Source organism: Cyprinodon tularosa, unplaced genomic scaffold (assembly GCF_016077235.1).
Source record: "Cyprinodon tularosa strain WSP-4 unplaced genomic scaffold, ASM1607723v1 ctg50, whole genome shotgun sequence".
In the NCBI taxonomy this organism is placed as follows: domain Eukaryota; kingdom Metazoa; phylum Chordata; class Actinopteri; order Cyprinodontiformes; family Cyprinodontidae; genus Cyprinodon; species Cyprinodon tularosa.
The window spans coordinates 1,269,681-1,288,195 of record NW_024039230.1 but is presented as its reverse complement, the minus strand read 5'-3'; the positions used below and the strand labels follow the sequence as shown (position 1 = coordinate 1,288,195).

Sequence of the window (18,515 nt, the reverse complement as noted above, 5' to 3'; positions counted from 1 at the left end):
TCTACTTTTAGAGTCCCTCCCAGCTTCCAGTAATATACTATATTCACTCCAACATCTTCTATTAGCCTACATCTTATCGCTCCTAACCAGAACAGCACGGCAGTAAAATAATGCTGTCACCACCATGCTTCATTGTGTGTATATATTGTTTGGAGGGATGCGCAGTGCTATTTATTCTTTACCCCCATGTAGCAGATTGCATGTAGGCTAGAAGGTTTTATTTTGGTCTAATCAGACCATGGCACCATTGTCTGCATTTCACCCTGCCTGGTTTGTGGCAAAGTACAAACAGGACTTAATGTTGCTTTATGAAACTTGCCCTGTTGACATATTCTCCTGCTCCTCCAGAGATGCTACTGTATAAAATTTATATTTGCATTTTTCTTACATGTTTTCCTGTATTTGAATGAGCGGCTGTCAAAAAACTTGCTGGAGTATGGTTTTATTCACTTCATGGAAACTGGCACATTAGAAAGAACAAGAAAAAAAAAAAACCCTTAAAATAATTTCAATCCATGTTACCCTTCAGTGCAGAGATGAGTAAAAAATTTCCTTGCACACAGGTTTCAGAACACATAGGCTTGTTGCATGTATGTCTTTTTGTGTGGGCAAGTAGCTGCAGGATGGAAGCATTGGGTCAGAATTAATTGAGGTTGAAGAGTCAGACAGGTACCCCCCCAGGAGGGGCCTGGGGGGCAGCAGGCCAGGGGTAGCCCCTCTAGCTCCCTTCCAGCACACTCTGCTCTGCTTTTAGACGCTGATATTGATTTGTCCTGCAGATAAAACCCACAAGTTACCTTTTCTGCTAAGTAGGGCTCTTTTCACCTCTTTCTGCCTACAAGCGCACCTTGGATATTTGGTTTACTTTGATGTCAGGTGACATTCCTTTTGCATACCATACCATCTATCCCTCACACAAAGCACGGATGGACCATCAGGGGGCACTGTGATATGTTCCCTGCTTCCCCATAAACCAGTCCAGCATACTTTATGTTGTCTTCTCTTAATACTGTAGGAAGCCAGGAGTGAACAGAAATGGAAGGTCCAGAAGATAAGAAAATTCACTATGCCAATCCCCCATTCATCCAAAGGAACCAGAAAACAGACATCTATGGTAATTCCTTCCTAAAGGAAGTTGCCCCAAACATAGGTTTGAAAAATGTGTCTGTGCTTTTCTGCATGGAATCAACATTTGCTGCGAAATATAAAGTTTGAACCTGACAGAAGCAGATAGAAGCCAAGGCAACTCTTGATCAGCTTAAGACAGTTCATCTGACTGCCAAGTCTACGTTTGATTGGAAGTCAGTCAGCACTACCTCAGTGCTAGCTGACAGACGGGTGATTTGAGTCTTAAAAAGCCTTCTTTGGTGACACATTAACATGAGCCGAGCTTTCTGGAAGACTGAATTTGGAGCTGTCACAGGTGGCAGATGAGATAAAGCTACTATGCTGCTCTGCTTGTTTCGCAACATAACCTAACTCATGTTTAGAAGAAAATTGGCACCTGCTTGACATCAATTAAAAAGCTGTTTCTTAGATGAGAGGAAGTGTTGTTGTAACCCGTCTTGTATTTTTAATTAAAACAACCTCCTCTGAGTCATCCTAGGCTTTTTCATGTGTCCGAAGTCAAAACATCTGTGAAGGTAAAACAATGAACAAGGAAGGAAAAGAACGCCAAGAGGGTTTTGGATGTGTTATAACTTCCCACGCACAGCGTTACAAACTGGTGTATCCTTGCAAGACATTGCAACATGATTTATCATTATTTAATCTGTTCTTTGTCATTCCGCTTGTTTTAAATTCCACGTCGTTTATCATGGCAATGAGCCACACCTGTTAGTGTGTCTAAAACTAGTTCTGCTTTCAAGAAAAAAGAAAATAAGGGCCTTTTAAAAATAAGTGTCAGACATAAAGAAAATTATTTCTGTTGTGTAATTTTAAGAACATGTTTTTATTAAACTGTGTCATTGCTGTGATACATCTTTGTATGACTCAGAGTAAATTAGAAGTGATTTTTGAATTTTTTACCAAGTGGATGTTTGTGACCAAGGTAACCACGTCATATTGGGTCACAGCACTCTGGACTTAATTAAGGAGTTTTTACTCATCATCTTTCTTTCTTTTCTGCAATTTAGAGCTGCATAATAATATGGAAATATGCAATATATGATAATATGGGTTAAAGTTTTGATAATGGTAAGACTCAAAATAGATTAGATATATTACTACATTGTGAATTAGATCTTTTTCAGTGCCTTGAGACATCATTTGCTTGGATAAAGCACAATAAATAAACTGAATTGAATTAAAAATGTTCACTTATATTTTTGCTTTAGGTTCAAATACAGAGACCAGGTATTCTCATTAGGTACTAAAAAAAGAAAAGCAAAATTAATATTTTCATTTTCTTTACCGTCTAAAACTTAAATGTCCATATAGATCTGCAATATGCATTGGGCTCCAAATCTAGCATAAAATCTAGAAAAATCTATCTAACTAAGGCATACCATTTGACTTGTTTTGAAGCATTTCACATATTTTATTTGAATTTCTTTGATAAAAAAGTTCCATTCTCGATGGTTTAGAACAATTGTTTGTTACATAGAAGTAGACCTTCCACTCCACCCTTACTACAATAAACCTGACAAGCATTTAATAAAGTAACAAGACTATCCAAACCATCTTGAAAGCCACATCTGGCTAAAACTTGCTAAAACTAGAGCAAAGATAAGGCGGATTGACCGTCTCAGAGTGATTTTTCTTTTTGTGGGTAATAGACGCAGCTCCGGAATATAACAGGAAGATAAAAAAAGAGAAGGTTGACCTAAAATACCTTCACTCATATGTGTGTCCAAAACATATCGCCCTCACGATGCATGTCACGAGTTTATAACCTGGTATAAGTCGATTGATATGTGTAATTCCTTCTAAATTCTACACAGTATCAATCTGGAAATCCCCCTGTAGAAAGTGCTATCAAAAGGGAGGGCCGTTCAGTAAAGTTCTTGAAAGTGATCGGCTAGCTGCCTCCCATGTTAAGTTTTCAGCCAGTCACAGTAGCAGTAGCAGCCAAGACATATCACCTTCTTGATTTGTTTCATGGGGCTTACTGATGTATCACTCTGTTACCAAATCCTTTCAGATGAACACGCAAACATCTTACGTCCTTTTGCTCGTCTTTCAGAAATAAATAGAGGCTAAAACCGGCGCAGCCATCTTTGTTTGGCTTCAGTCTTACCTCCGGTTGACACATCAACATCAAACATATCACTGCATTTTATTGGTCTAAAAAAATGTCTGTATCAAGCCGGCCGCATCTGCTGGCTCCTGGCAAGATGTACTTCGGGAGTTTGGGAATTCACAAATCTCACGACAGTTCATCTTTCCTGCCAGGTAAACGAGTTTATTGAGTTTGAGTGATTAAGGCAAGTACATGCATAACTTCTGCCATAATTAAAATACTTTTATTAGATAAGCATGATGAGTAACCTGGTTTTCATTGGTTCATAGATTTAGATTCAGTTTATTCTAAGCACTAACTGCCAGCTCCTAAGCTAAGAATGCAAATTACCCTTAACTTCCATAGAAAGACGTTTAATTGCAAATAGCTTAAGCTGTTTGGCAAGCTACCAATGTAACTTACCTGAAATATGAACATGGAGGACAGAGACTAATTGAAGACATAAATGTTCCAGACTGCAGGGTTTGCAGTTGTCTGCGGGGCTGGTCCAGGCCCTGTTCTTCCCCGACCTCTGTTTGCAGTCATACACAAGCTACACACGCTATGCTCTGATTTAACCAGGGGCAGAGTCCTCGCCAGCCCCCACTCACTCTCATCAAAGATTCATAAAGGCAAGGTTCTCAATGATTTTCTGTCTCTTCCCGTATTCACAGCTTGTTGTCCTCACCCTCCCCGTCTCCTGTCAGTCAGACTGCGGAAGTCATGCGGAATTATGGCTGAAGTGGCCGCTGGCTCCCACTGTGCAATTGTGTTTTTACGATGTGTGTGTATGAGAGTAGGCATTAGGTGCAGATGCCCAGGTAGGAGCACATGCACAGCAGGCCAACGGGACAAATGGGCAGTGACATGTTGATGTTGTACTAAAACTGTTGAATCCCTCAAGAGGATAGGGAAGTCAGACTCCACCTCCTCCTCTCATTGCCTCATACACTCCTTCCGCTGTTCTTTGTCTTCCTCCTGAACCCCTGAGCCCCGTGTGTTGGGGCAGCTTCCACTCTGGATCTAAAACTAGCTCAATCAGCGTCCTTGTTACTAGGCCGCGGGCATGCCATCTGTACCCCTCAGAGTCCTTCCGTTAGTACGTGTGTCAGTGTGTGTTTGCAGCCACATATATGTGTGGGTCCATTTGTATGCATGTTTCAATGCATTGGAGTGTGTGTGTTTGGGTGAGTGTGAAGCCAAACCACCGTGCTTCAGCCTTTTAGTCTTGCTGCTTACCAGGCTTAGCCAGATGAGGGCCACTCAGCCCGGATCTAATTCCTTCGGCTCTGGCAGCACTTCACTCCTGGTTCTTTTCGCCTCTCGAGCGTGCATCTGTGACCTTGGCTGACATCAGAGAGGGTTAAACTGTGGACTTGGAGATGCAACCACAGTGATTGAGCTGTAAGCTAGTTTTTGGATCAGAGCGTCCACACAGCCATCTGGGTTTTATGTGGGGCTCAGAAAGAGGTTATCCCTCTCTTACTCCCCACAGCTGACCCTGGATCATCTGCTACGCCCTGAGACTTTTGTAAGAACCATCCTCTCTGGAATGGGTAGGGCAGAGAGGGGATGTTTATGGAGAGAGAAAATCACTGTGACAGGAAACTAATAAAGAGTTGATCTGTTACCACTTGACTTGTAATCCTCTGTTTTCATTGCGCTGAGCAATCCTTTTGCTGTTTATCTTCTTGTTGTCTTTGTGGCAAACATACTAAGCCTTTGAAACTTGGACTTTTTTTTGACACGGAAGTAACTGTAGGCGTTCTACTCATATTAGTGGCTGGATAATAAGGGTTGATGAAAAGCACTTCTGTGGTACTGAATTGTTGTTTTGTTATTTCTGCTTCAAATCTTGATAGAAACCATTGAAGAGAGATAATTGTCTCTTAAGTAAAAACCAGAATACTATAAACAGCTTTTAGTTTTGCACAAATAAAATATTTCAGGGATTAAATGACAATTTATTGTTCTACATTTTTGCATTTTTGATTTGATTTAATTTAGATCTTTGTATACTTTAGTTATTTTTGCTGTCTTTGACTATTCTAGCTGTTTTTTTTTCTTTTTCAATTTTATCATAATCTCCTCAAGTAGTTTTACTTTTTACACTTACAAGCAATCTGTATCCACTCATTTTACCACACCTGCTTTTTGTTGGTCATTTTTTCCTTTTTTTGTGTAAACTGTGATTTCCTTTGCCAGGTTAAGAGGATGTACAACATATCATAGTATAACACTATGGTATTTTAAGACTTTGTCATATTTATGGACAGTCAGGAAGTAAAATAGTTTTTTTTTTTTTTTAAGTGCAAGACAAGGCATTTTTTTATATAACAAATTAGGTAGTATAAAAAGGTGCAAAGGTGCATTACAGTGTTATAAAAGCACCACAAACAATTAAAGAAAAAAAAAAACAATGAAAATAAGATCGGTATATAAAAAAGAATAAAATGATTGATAGAAAAATGAAAGGAGAGTTGGACTGAAAACTTAACTAACAATGTTTAGCTAACACAGTCAAAGGCCCCTCTTAACAAATATGTTTTTAAGCTCATTTTCAAGCAATATAGGGTTCCAGGGTTTTTACAAATTTCTGGAACTTTATTCCAGATCAGTAGATCATAAGAACTGCTTCTCCATTTTATTTTCTGGTTCTGGGTAAGAGAAGATTTAAGCTAGAAGTCCTGAAAGGTCTAAGCGGTTGGTAGACTGACATCTGTACTGTGCTATATTTTGGAGCTAAGCTATTCAGTCATTTAAAGACTAAGAGAAGTCTATTCACTGAGATATGGTAAGTCATCATAACGACTTTAGAACTTGGTTGATGCAGTCCACTGTCTTAGTTTTAGTAAGGACCCAGGCAGCAGCTTTATTGATCAACTACAGCTGCTTGATTGTGAAGACACTGTTGTCTTGTTACTTTGTTCTCCTAACCAGCTAATCCTTTGGATTGCTACAGATGCCTGTATTAGTATGACACACTTCTGGCTTATTAAAACAAAAGTACTACTTGTCCTTTCATTCCGCGAGTTTGACATTCTTTCGTCACTCTACTCTGTTTAGCTTATCACTCATAATTGTAGCAAACCTTGTCAGGTCCAGACCTGTTACAATTTGGACTTATAAATTGTATTAAATGTGATGCAATTGGCAATAATATTAACTGGTAGTAATCACAATGAGTAAAAGATGAGGCAATTTAGGGTTTTCACATTAACTGGCAACATCTTTGTATTAATTACTTATATATTTAGTGATATACATGAAGAGTATAAATCTTGTGCTATCTTGAGCTATCTTACTTTTTCATAAATTTTCATAAAATGCCATAAAGCTGTACCTTCACAATGATGTTGCCCATGTCCTCACTGAAACTTAGAAAGTGGAGCACGTCACTCCAGTGGAGAAATTCATTACCGATGATTTCCGATGTCTCAGAGGATAGGCATTTACATTCTTCTATTAGTCGATAAACCACTGAACAGCTTGGCACCGAAATACATTTCAGACTTATTGTTAGTGCATCCACTGCCTAGACCACTGAAGTTCTCTTGCTCAAATCCCTTTATACATAGGACCAGGTATGGAAAAGCAGCTGTTAGTTCTCATTCTCCACTAATCTGGGACAATCTTCAAATAGAAGTGCTGAACCCCGACCCTCTGTTAAAAAAAATAAAAAAAAAATAAAAAGCCAATTGTTTACAGGTGTTTTTTTCTATTAAAAGTGTTAACTTAAACATATGTGTTATTTATAACACATATGTTTTGTTTTTTTGTCTAAATTTTTTCAACAATCTTCTGTTATGCGTTTGCAATGTACTTTTCTTTGTGTTTTTTTATGTTCAGTCATGAGCATAAAAAACACTTTGAATTGTCTTTTTTTACTGAAATGTTCAAATAATCAGCTTGCCTTGTCTTACCTTAATTATTTAAGCAGTTACATTTTTTATGATTGATAAATGGTAAAAATGAAGGCAATTGTTCATGTGTTGATTTGGATCTAAGGACAAAATACAGAGAAAATTAAATCATGCGTTTCAGCAATATAGTGTAATAGACTGACTAGATGGCATGAAATTCAGGAAAAAATATTTTTCTCAGTCGGACTTGAGACCTGACAAGGACTTGAAGCCACTTGGACATGGCTAAGTGACTTGAGTCTTTCGTAAGTCTTGTGAACATCTCTGATCTGGCTAGCTAAAGAGATTTGAATTTCCTAGCAAAGCAAATAAGAAATTGTGATATTCTTTTTTTAAATAGTTGTATTTATATTTTGTGTTCATAATATATAATTGAATATAATAATTGCAATGATAATTACTACTCCTATCCGGTTCTTCTGAACCTAATGCCCTGTGTCATCTTGTCTCATAAAGCTCATTGTGTTGTATAACACCTTACAGTATTTGCCTTCTTTGTTTAATTACAAGCTGCATGACTTGTCTCTGTATGGTTTGGTTGTGTGATCAATTTCACTAGACTAGCTTGACTAAAGTTATTTTTATTTCTTCATTTATCTACCCCCTCCCTGACAGGTTCACTGTTTAGGCTCTCCATCTATTCTCAGTTATTACATTTACAAGTAGCCCTAAAAACCACACACAACATGCAAGTCAACTGAATAGGCAGGTATTCGTTCCGTGACTCACTTCATTAGTCCTTTGCTTATTGTTTGTTGCAGTGCCTTAGGGCCTAACCTGACTGTTCTTCCAAACAAATTGCTGGGTGTTCACAACAAGTTTTTCTCCTTTTTTTATGCAGAGGCCCCTTTGATTACACTATTTTCTTAATAGGGTGGAAAAAAAAACGTTTGTTCTCGCAGCAGGAGTACCTGGTGATACAGAAGTTCAAACACCTGGCACACAGCCTTCCTCTGGCACGAATGCACACCTCATGCATGAATGCTCACACATTCTGTGTTTTGCTTGAGTGAATTTTGGACTTTGTGTATTGTTGGTTTTCTGAGGAAGAAAAGTAACAGTAGGATCTTGGTGAGGACTTTAAACAGAGTAAAGATAATTTTATTATTGACTTTTGGCAGATACAAGCATGTGAACGTTGCCTTGTATGGTGCCACTCCTTTGTTTGGTAAAACTGAATCATCAAAGTTGCACCTGAAGTAATTATAGCTGTGTCTTTTAGGATGCCAAAGATTACCTCAATATTAAACAATACATTTTTTTTATTTATTAAAAAAAAAAACAAAAAAAACTGTCAGTGTCTTTTTTTTACGATACTATAGACTCTTTCAGCTCTCATCCAGATAGGGTGCACCATAATTTATGAGCACCATCTTGTTGAGGAAACTTTGACATCATACATTGACAAAGCAGATAAGATCCGGATTTTGATCAGATTGTGAGAAACAGTGTGACTTCTTGTATGCTTGTTAAATAGAATACGATGTTTATTCAAAGTTCTTTTTCCTGCTCCTGCCAGCTGTGCTGTTTGTTCCCATGCTTTGTTTAAAGGGAAGCACAACATTTTCTGTATGTCACTTCGTCTTTCTTGTAAAGCAGTTTAATACAAACATTTCTGAAACCTGATATCTGTTTTGTAACAGTTTAAACCTTGTGGCTCACAGTTTGTTTTACACAAAGGCTTCAGAACTTAACACCGCATCCCCTGCAGCTACAAAAACGACTTGTAACTTGCCCGTTTAAGATACAATACACTATAATTGGCCGAGTTAGCTCGACCTCGCTATTGTCTGTTGAAGACAGGTGGGAGTTGTGCCGGTGTTGGATTGACCTTATCATGTGACTGCGGTCAGATGTTGTCCAATGCCTGGGCTGTGTCTCTGTAGCAGACAACCTCATCCATCACCAGCTTTATTGCTATGTTCAGATGATGCCCACGAGGTGCTAATGCTTACCCGAGAGGAACGAGCAACAGGAAGAAGGGGAGGGATACAACATTAAAAAGTAGTTGTTTTACAATATAATTCCCACAAATAGTCTTTTTGTGAGAAAGGGAATGCAACTGCTATGCAAAAACCTTAGTGTCTGCTCCAAATGTCATGTTAAGCATGTTCTCAATAAAACTTTGATGCTAGAATGAGACTCATAGCCTCTGTAGCACTGAGCTGAAATGCAGTTACTATAAGGCTTGTAGACCTTTGTACCCCTACAGTTAATACTTCCTATTGCAAAAGATTCTCCCAAAGCTTTATAAATGAATGTTATTTGGAAAAAAGTTAGAGTCTAGTGGTAACCAAGTCTAAGTAGTTTTTTTCTGTATACATACAAATGTTTCATGTGAGATATTGTCACTTTCAAACTGTGCAAGGTGCTGACAAGAGCCAAGATCCCCTTTGCTACACGTGATAAAACTTTCTTTATATGTTGTTTTTTTGTTGGTGTTTTTTGTACTCTCTTCTCTAAGCTTTGTGCTTTTATTGAATACCTATTCAGCTAAATACAGGTGGCTAGAAGGCCAAAAGTCACAAGCGTTCTCATTCTTACAGAGTCAACCTTGAGCACACCCACTAAATCGGTTTCTCTCTTTCAGCCTGAGGGAGTGATCTGTCTCTCCTCCCCTTGCTGATAGAGTAAATTGCCAAGGGGACTCTATCTATTTGTCCTTTCCTGCCTCTTTTTTTTTATTAGAACCTGATTGCATTTGAAGAATAGTTGTCCACTCATAAATTTTGCGCCTGTGTTGACATTAGGCCACATTCCTTGCAGTACCCTCAGGAGGAGAAAGAGCAAGCTAGGGTGTTTGGTAATTTGTTACGCTGTTAAGCACCTAATAGATGTCCACCTGGTTTTTGAGAGCAGTAGCTGCAGTTCAGGAGCTTGCCTCCTTTGCACTTCCAGGTTACAAGTGTTTTATTGCCTTCAATTATGAAGGCTGGCTTTTGTGTCTGCCCTGCTTTTGTGTGTTTTTCTGTTACATCTGGCTCACTAAGCTCTAGACAGGGCAACCAGCCAGGCCACATCAAAAGCTCTGGGCATAAAAAAGGCAAAGACTGTTAAGGTATAACTGAACTTCTCTGATTTTAACGTAGACTTCCTCGTTACCTAAAGACTTGGGTTTGACGTTAGCTCAAGATGCCAATAATGATCCTTATTTGTTTCATGTGGTTTAATGAGCAATATAGACTGCAGCTGGTAAAGGGGAGACCTCACAGAGTCTGGAGAAGGGGCAACCCCACCCACAGGTACTCATATATTCCAACACAATCATTGTACCAAGCAGCTGCAGAGTCGTAAGTGGCACGTGGGTGGAGAGGTTGGGGGGGTTAAAACAAGCCCTCTCACTAATGCCTCTTTTTGCGGTTACAGCAACCATTAATTAAAGGGGGAAAAAAGAGTGCATCAGATGTTGGTTTTATTAGCCAAGACTCCTTAGAGGGACTCAAAACGAAAGGAACATATGTCACGCATTTGATGACGCCCCCTCCCTCTCATTCCCTCACCACACTTGCCCACCTAACGCACAAAATGTACAGTCAGCAGCCATCTGCAGACACAATAGCACTTGCTTAATCTTAAGGAAACAGTTAAAATTTGGCCTTGCTCAGGCTTTAGTTTCTGCTGGCTGGATTACATCCTGCACTGCCTCATATTTGAGGCAAATGTGTTAATAAATGAAACCTCAAGGGTTGTGTGTTGATCTAAGGGCTCTAATGATTGCAACTGTCAGGGTTCACATGAATTTATTTAAGTCCTGGGTGGTGCAGGCCGAGGTTCAAAGCTTAAAAGTTCACAAGTTTGGCCCTCAGTATGTGTTTCTTATATTTTGCGCAATAAAAAATAAGGTTAGTGTCTTGATAAGAATCAATCAAGCTGTCTGTCTGTCTGTCTTTCTCCCATTAAATAATGTAACTGCTTTATATATTAGGCAGGTGTGCTAAGTCTCTAATTTTGTAAACACGTTGCATCCATACCAAAAGTACATAGATAATACTCTTCTTTCATTCTTCTTTTTACCTTGAAGTGTGATAGCATGCCTTAGCTTCAGGGGAAGGCTGATTTATGAGACACATGCCTGTTTTTTCATGACTTGTTTGATTGCATTTTCAGCTCTTAGGCACTCAGCCTGCCAAAACCATAAAAATCCACACCTGTGCAAGATTTCTAGTCAGATGAAACATAGGCAGAGCATGAGGAAGCAGGTGATCTGAGGTATTTTACCTCCCTTGATCAGCACAGGCATGTAGTACTGATCAACAAGTGACATCTTTGACTGATTGATGTTCATTGTACCTTTATAGAAGTTTTCTTTGTTGGCGTGGTTAAGTTTATGGGAAGGGACACACACATACCTTTGAAATGATTCCTTGTTCACTATGTTAATATAGCTTTTTGCTATTGTTCATTACAGTAAGTTCTCTGTGCTTAACAAGCCACCTGAATAGGTGTAATTGCAAAAACAGTATAACATCTGACATTTTCCTTTCAAAATTTTTTTTTTCCATAAACAGAAATTAGGTATGGGAGGTGTCAGAGTCTCATGGTAAGAACATACAAACAATGTAAGCAAAAGTTACACTTAGCTTAATTTTAAGCAAATGAAAATGTACATAGGGAGATTATAGCAGTTATGATGCATTATTTTCCAAACCTGATAATGGTTGCACCATCATGGTGGGATGAGGTTCCTGTATCAAATATGTAATGGATAAGATACAAGATTGTATAAAGTTCATCTTTAGATAAAAATTGAGAGTTAGAAAACATAGTAAAGCTAAGATCTTTTAATAGAAATAAGTCAGATATATAATGTAAAATGGACCAAAATCATTTTCATTTGTTACTCGGGATGAAAGTAACATTCCCTGTAAATAAACTGTCCTCCTATAGCCTTTGCCCAATTGTTGTTATTTTATGTAGCTATATAAATCCAATTATTGTTATTTCTGCTTAAGTCTTCTCTCAACCAGTGCGTAAATGACTTGTACTTATTTGTCTTAGCCACTGTCTGTTATGTGCATGTGAAAATGTTAGATAAAATGAAGAATCAGGAATCATAAATTCATCCTCTTATATCATTTTGGGTGGAAAAAAAAGAATAAATCTGTAGTAGTTTTTTGCACAAAGTGTTGACAAAATTAAAGATGAATGTAGCATAAGCACCTGCTTAGAACTTTCTAAATGAAGTCAGATGCGTACAACTATATTTCTAAATAAACGTGAATTTAGTAACAGTAATCGCCTGCACTCCTTTAGTTTCCATCCCATTACTTTCCAATCAGTCACCGTTTGTTCTTGCAGACAACTGTAATGCTGTAGGTGTTACTACTAATGGGCTGAAACAGATAAGCGAGGAGAAGTGTGAAGTAACTCTGGAATCTCTATTCACTCTTGAATGTTCTAACATCTTAAACGTACTTTAAACTGTAGGACTGGCAATGAGTTTGATTTGTGACTTTTAAAAACCTTGCTTTACCTTTACAGGTGCTGGTCATAAAATTAGAATATCATGAAAAAGTAGATTGATTTCAGTAATTCCATTTAAAAAGTGAAACTTGTATATTATATTCATACATTACATACAAACTCATATATTTCAGATGTTTATTTTGTTTAATTTTGATGATTACAAATGACAACAAATGAAAATCTCAAATTCATCATATCAGAAAATTAGAATATTGTGAAAAGGTTCAAAATTGATGGCCCCTGGTGCCACACTCTAATCAGCTAATTAACTCAAACCACCTGCAAAAGCCTTTAAATGGTCTTTCAGTCTAGTTCTATAGGCTACACAATCATGGGGAAGACTGCTGACTTGACAGTTGTCCAAAAGACGACCATCGACACCTTGCACAAGGAGGGCAAGACACAAAAGGTCATCGCTAAAGAGGCTGGCTGTTCACAGAGCTCAGTGTCCAAGCACATTAATAGAGAGGCGAAGGGAAGGAAAAGATGTGGTTGAAAAAAGTGTACAAGCAAGAGAGATAACCGCACCCTGGAGAGGATTGTGAAACAAAACCCCTTCAAAAATGTGGGGGAGATTCACAAAGAGTGGACTGCAGCTGGAGTGAGTGCTTCAAGAACCACCACACACAGACGTATGAAAGACATGGGTTTCTGCTGTCGCATTCCTTGTGTCAAGCCACTCTTGAACCACAGACAGCGTCAGAAGCGTCTTGCCTCGGCTAAAGAGAAACAGGACTGGACTGCTGGTGAGTGGTCCAAAGTCATGTTCTCTGATGAAAGTAAATTTTGCATTTCCTTTGGAAATCAAGGTCCCAGAGTCTGGAGGAAAAGAAGAGAGGCACTTCATCCACGTTGCTTGAAGTCCAGTGTAAAGTTTCCACAGTCAGTGATGGTTTGGGGTGCCATGTCATCTGCTGGTGTTGGTCCATTGTGTTTTCTGAGGTCCAGGGTCAACGCAGCCACATACCAGGAAGTTTTAGAGCACTTCATGCTTCCTGCAGCTGACCAACTTTTTGTAGATGCAGATTTCATTTTCCAACAGGACTTGGCACCTGCACACAGTGCCAAAGCTACCAGTACCTGGTTGAAGGACCATGGTATCCCTGTTCTTAATTGGCCAGCAAACTCTCCTGACCTTAACCCCATAGAAAATCTATGGGGTATTGTGAAGAAGAAGATGCAATACACCAGACCCAACAATTCAGAAGAGCTAAAAGCCACTATTAGAGCAACCTGGGCTATCATAACACCTGAGCAGTACCACAGACTGATCGACTCCATGCCACGCCGCATTGCTGCAGTAATACAGGCCAAAGGAGGCCCAACTAAATACTGAGTGCTGTACATGCTCATACTTTTCATGTTCATACTTTTCAGTTGGCCAACATTTCTATAAATCCTTTGTTTTTATTGGTCTTCAGTAATATTCTAATTTTCTGATATGATGAATTTGAGATTTTCATTTGTTGTCATTTGTAATCATCAAAATTAAACAAAATAAACATCTGAAATATATGAGTTTGTATGTAATGTATGAATATAATATACAAGTTTCACTTTTTAAATGGAATTACTGAAATCAATCTACTTTTTCATGATATTCTAATTTTATGACCAGCACCTGTATTTAGATAACTGTCCCGTTTCTCACTAAAACACTATAAGCATTACTATAACATTCAATATCCTTAACTTTTGAGACAGAACAGTTTGGTATTTTGTAAGATGATATCCTGTGTCTGGCAGCCAATGCACTGTAGACCCTTGTGATTACAAATGACCTTCTTTAGCAATAATGCTACAGTGTTGTCTCTTATCTACATTCTCTTGGTTCTTTTTCACTTTGCGTGACACAATTGTGCATTTATCAGTGTAATTGCTTGAGTCGGAAGTGCTGATGTTGTCTATTAGGTGTATTTCCACCCTGTTAAAAGCGTAAGGCCTTTTAATGTATGACCCTGCTTGAGTGTACTGCTACACACAATTACACACTGATCAGAGATTGAGTGGACTGATGATGCTGACAATTGTGATCTGATGGCAGAGATGATATTGGACCACCCAGCGCTTTTATGACAAGCCTTTCAGATAGTCTCCAAGAGTGAAACAACAGAGGGAAACTGAGGTTAATCATTTTATTTACTTGGTTTTCTCTCCCCTTTTCTCCTTCTATTCCTTTCTTCAACCAAGTGATGGAGCTCAGACCATGGAGTGCAGGGGGAAGAAATCGATAAGGAGCGCATTACAGTAAAACGTATTGATTAGGAGACCTGTGAGCAGTGTGTTGGTCGCAGAGATGGTGGAATGATGCAATGCTTAAAGGAATTTATCCTTTGACTTTTACATTAACCTTTTATTGACTGCTTTGCCTGTCCATAATTAACACTCACTTTAGCTAAAGTGGTTAGTTTAAGCGCAAAGGGGGCTTGGGCCCTTATTGCAGTGAGGGCCATGGAGCTGCTGCCCCTGCTGCAGTTCAAGTGCACTGTGCTGCACAGAGGTACAGGCCTCTGTGGAATAGAGGCGATAGAGTCCTAGATACCTTTCGCATTAGCATACCATTTGAGCAAGGGCCTGCCAGGCTATAAGGTTTCAGGGCAAATTGAAATGAGTGATTGTATTGCCAATCTCTCTTGACCGAGCGCCAGATGGGATAGTTAGGCCCATATCTGTCTGGGGTTAATCCATTGGAACAGCCTGGACTCACAAACATTCTCTACCTCCTTTAAAAGCCCTCCCTTTCCAACAGCCCAGAACACACACTCACACCTCTTTGTCTTTGACCTTAACTTTAAGGTGGACTGTTCTGCCATGGGAAAGTCTTTCTATGGGCCTTGTTTGTACGCCACTGTGACTTACACGGAATATCTAGTGAGAGCCCTGGAGAGCTTAAGGCACCTCGCCCGGTATTGACTTTTTGTTTGGTTCCATTTTAGTAGTCAGGAGACATACTCAGGAAACAGTGGTAGATTGTGTAAAAGTGTGTGCTGAATTACCTTCACTATATTATCTTTGATAGTCCTCCAGCCCCGATATCTTTTATATCTCTGGTAAAGCAAAAGCCTTCTGTTTGCGTGCAAATGTTGCTAGATCCCCTGTCAAATAAAGGCAGCAGCTCTGTTGAAGGTGGCCAGTTGTTTAGCCTTTCATTATGACTCAGGGCAGCAGGAAAAGTCTGTTCTTTCATAGCTCTGCTGCATGAATACTTTATCAGACCAAATCAAAAGTATGGCTTCCCCTGGCCTGTGGTGTCCATAAACTGATGTCAGCAGAATTTGCACGGCATGCGTCTGCTGTCTAGGTCAGTTTCCGCTCACACATTGCAGCGATCTGTATGCCAGCCGTGTCTTCATCCTCTCTCTCTGAAGTGGTGCTTCCTTTAATTCGCAACCTAAATAAATGATGAGAACATTTAAACACACGGCTCGTCGCAAAGCCCCAAGGTCGCTTAATCGTATTATTTATGAAGTGATGTGCTACATAATGGTACTTAGTGCATGTTAACAGATGCTATTATCAGGCCCTGATCCAGAACACCAAAAGATATATTGGACAGTGGATGTTAATGCTGCTCCTCACCACCGTAATGGGGCAGCCCTCTAAAGGGCTAACCGCACCAAAAATGCAGCACTTAGGCTGAGAGCCAGTTGAACATTAAGTGGCTCTGGAGAAAATATATTACAACAAATTGTGGCAGCCCCCGTCTGTCCCCTAACAACTTTAACATCCCCTTCTCCCATCTATAACCGACCCCCATATCTTTCTATTGGTCTCCTTCCTGCCCTCCCCTCAGTCTGTGGCCACAAGGTGGTGTTGGTGGTTGGGTTGTGTGGATAGGGTAGATATGACAGACGGTGGCATGATGACTGAGTGGGGAATATAGCTGGCCTTGTGGCTCAGGAAGCACGTTCTCCACACATAACATACAAAATGCCATCCCCAACCCCTCCCTGTTGCACCTCTAGGTCAGGGGTCACTCTCGTCTGTCAGGAGGCAGAGGGAGGGCAGATTTACAGTGACAGCAGAGAGCACAACAGAGTCACAGCAGTAAATATTTACACAGGTCTGACAAAAGATGTGTCTGAGGTCTTTTGGGGTTCAACATACTGTAGAAATTACAGCTGACCTCTGATTATTAATCACACAACAATCCTGCTGTTACAAGAATGGGCTGGGTTTCTCACTGCAGCAACAGAGAGTGATGTTCTTCTGAAAGCATCCTGCTGAGGGGAGCTCTTTGTGTGTGTGAAATGAATTGGGCATTAATCAAGATGTATGATATCATGTCTTATCATCACTTTCATGCTGTCGCAGCTATTTATCGTTTTCGAAAAATGTTCTGACACCACTTTTCCCATTTGTCTCAGCTATATTTGGTTCTGGAAGCTTAACTGGCTTGAAAGTGTGTCAGTATTGCCAAAAACAGTTCAGCTGTTCAAGACAAGTGTAGGAAACTAAAATGCTTTTCAGTCTCTTTTATACAAGAGAGACAAAGACAAACTGAACTGCTGCTAAACTGCAAAAGAGATAAAACAACCATTTATCTCTGGCTCTAACAGATTTATTGTTGCTGAATTTATCAGCAGAAAGTCTTCAGAGTCACTTGCCTTGATGTGTGTTTCTACCAATTAGTTGTGATGGGAGGGAGGAGTTAATGGCTTTGTGTGTTTCCTGTGTCCTATCGCCTCAGGTGCCACTCAAGTCTGGCCCAGACGTTACCCCCTGAGGAGGCCCCAGTGGACCGACCCTTCTGGGGTGTGGATGACCCTGGCATGCCTCTGCCCTTTGATCTGGCTGAAATCATCAGCAGAGTGGAGTCACTGCTGTGGAGGTGAGCCCAAAATAAATGTACTTACCCTTACTAAAAAGAAATATCTATATTTAATAGAGATTTACTGATGTGTAATAATTCTTAAAATCCTCTTTAATAGCAGCAGCAGCAAATCATATTACCAAGATGACAAAATTCCAGCCTTTTGATATAGCTTTTAGTTGCCTTTAGTGCATCCAGAGTCCTGGATCCTAATCTACGTGTTCTTCTCTAGGAATTAACACAATTTTATTTATTTAGTTTATATATAGATTTAGGTTTGGGGACCCTTTTATATCCAGTATTTGTTTTTATTTAAAATCCAGTTGTATGTCAAAGAGTTTATCATACCAACCAGGCTTAACAAGTATAACCAGGCCCACAGCATGACAGATTCTCCACCGTTCCTGACAATGAGGATGAGGTTCTTTACCACATACTCTAATCTAACAAGCTAAATCCATGTCAATCATACTGAATGCTCACCTGAACAAATCATTTCAGTAACAGTCCTCAAAGAATTTAGCCAACTTCTTGATTAACTCATTAAAGATAATTATTAATCTTGCTGCAATTACAAGAGTTATTTCTTTTTTTTAACTCTCTCGCAGTCCTCTCTCTTTAGTAGGTTAAAAGTTTCGGTCATCATAAAGCTTAGTAAGCAGTGGATGAAAAACTCTTTAGTGCTTGGCTTGTTTATTAGAAAACCCTTCCACCAGTTAAGCTATTATTATTACTGCTTGTTTTTTTTTCATAAATACATGCAGCACGCTGACACACAATAACTGAAAAGGTTATTTTTAGAGCAGTTTGCGAACCGTCAGTCATGAAATCAAGAGTGAATACATGTGTAGCACACCATGCGAGAACAGCTGAGAGGCTTGCTCAGGGCACAAGCAACACAAATGACCATTTATGGTCATTATGAAGACCCAGAAGGAAATTTTGAAAAAAATATTATCATATATATTTAAGGCTTATTTTTTTCAGTGTATCAGTATTCAGATCTGTGGAAAAGAGTCTTACAGCCCTAAAACTTTAAGTTGACCTTTTGACCTTGTATTCAGCTTTAGCTAAACATGCATGTCTGTTGTTC

At 39.3% G+C, this 18,515-nt stretch overlaps 1 protein-coding gene across 1 annotated transcript in view; it reads left to right on the top strand.

Annotated features, from left to right (window-relative positions):
• The window catches only part of fto (FTO alpha-ketoglutarate dependent dioxygenase), a 182,233-nt gene extending 164,789 nt beyond the window's left edge, over positions 1-17,444 (top strand). Inside the window, exon 9 of the mRNA XM_038302975.1 lies at positions 17,300-17,444. Coding sequence (XP_038158903.1) covers positions 17,300-17,444 — 145 coding nt within the window. The remainder of the gene's footprint in view (positions 1-17,299) is intronic.
• Positions 17,445-18,515: the final 1,071 nt, after the last annotated feature.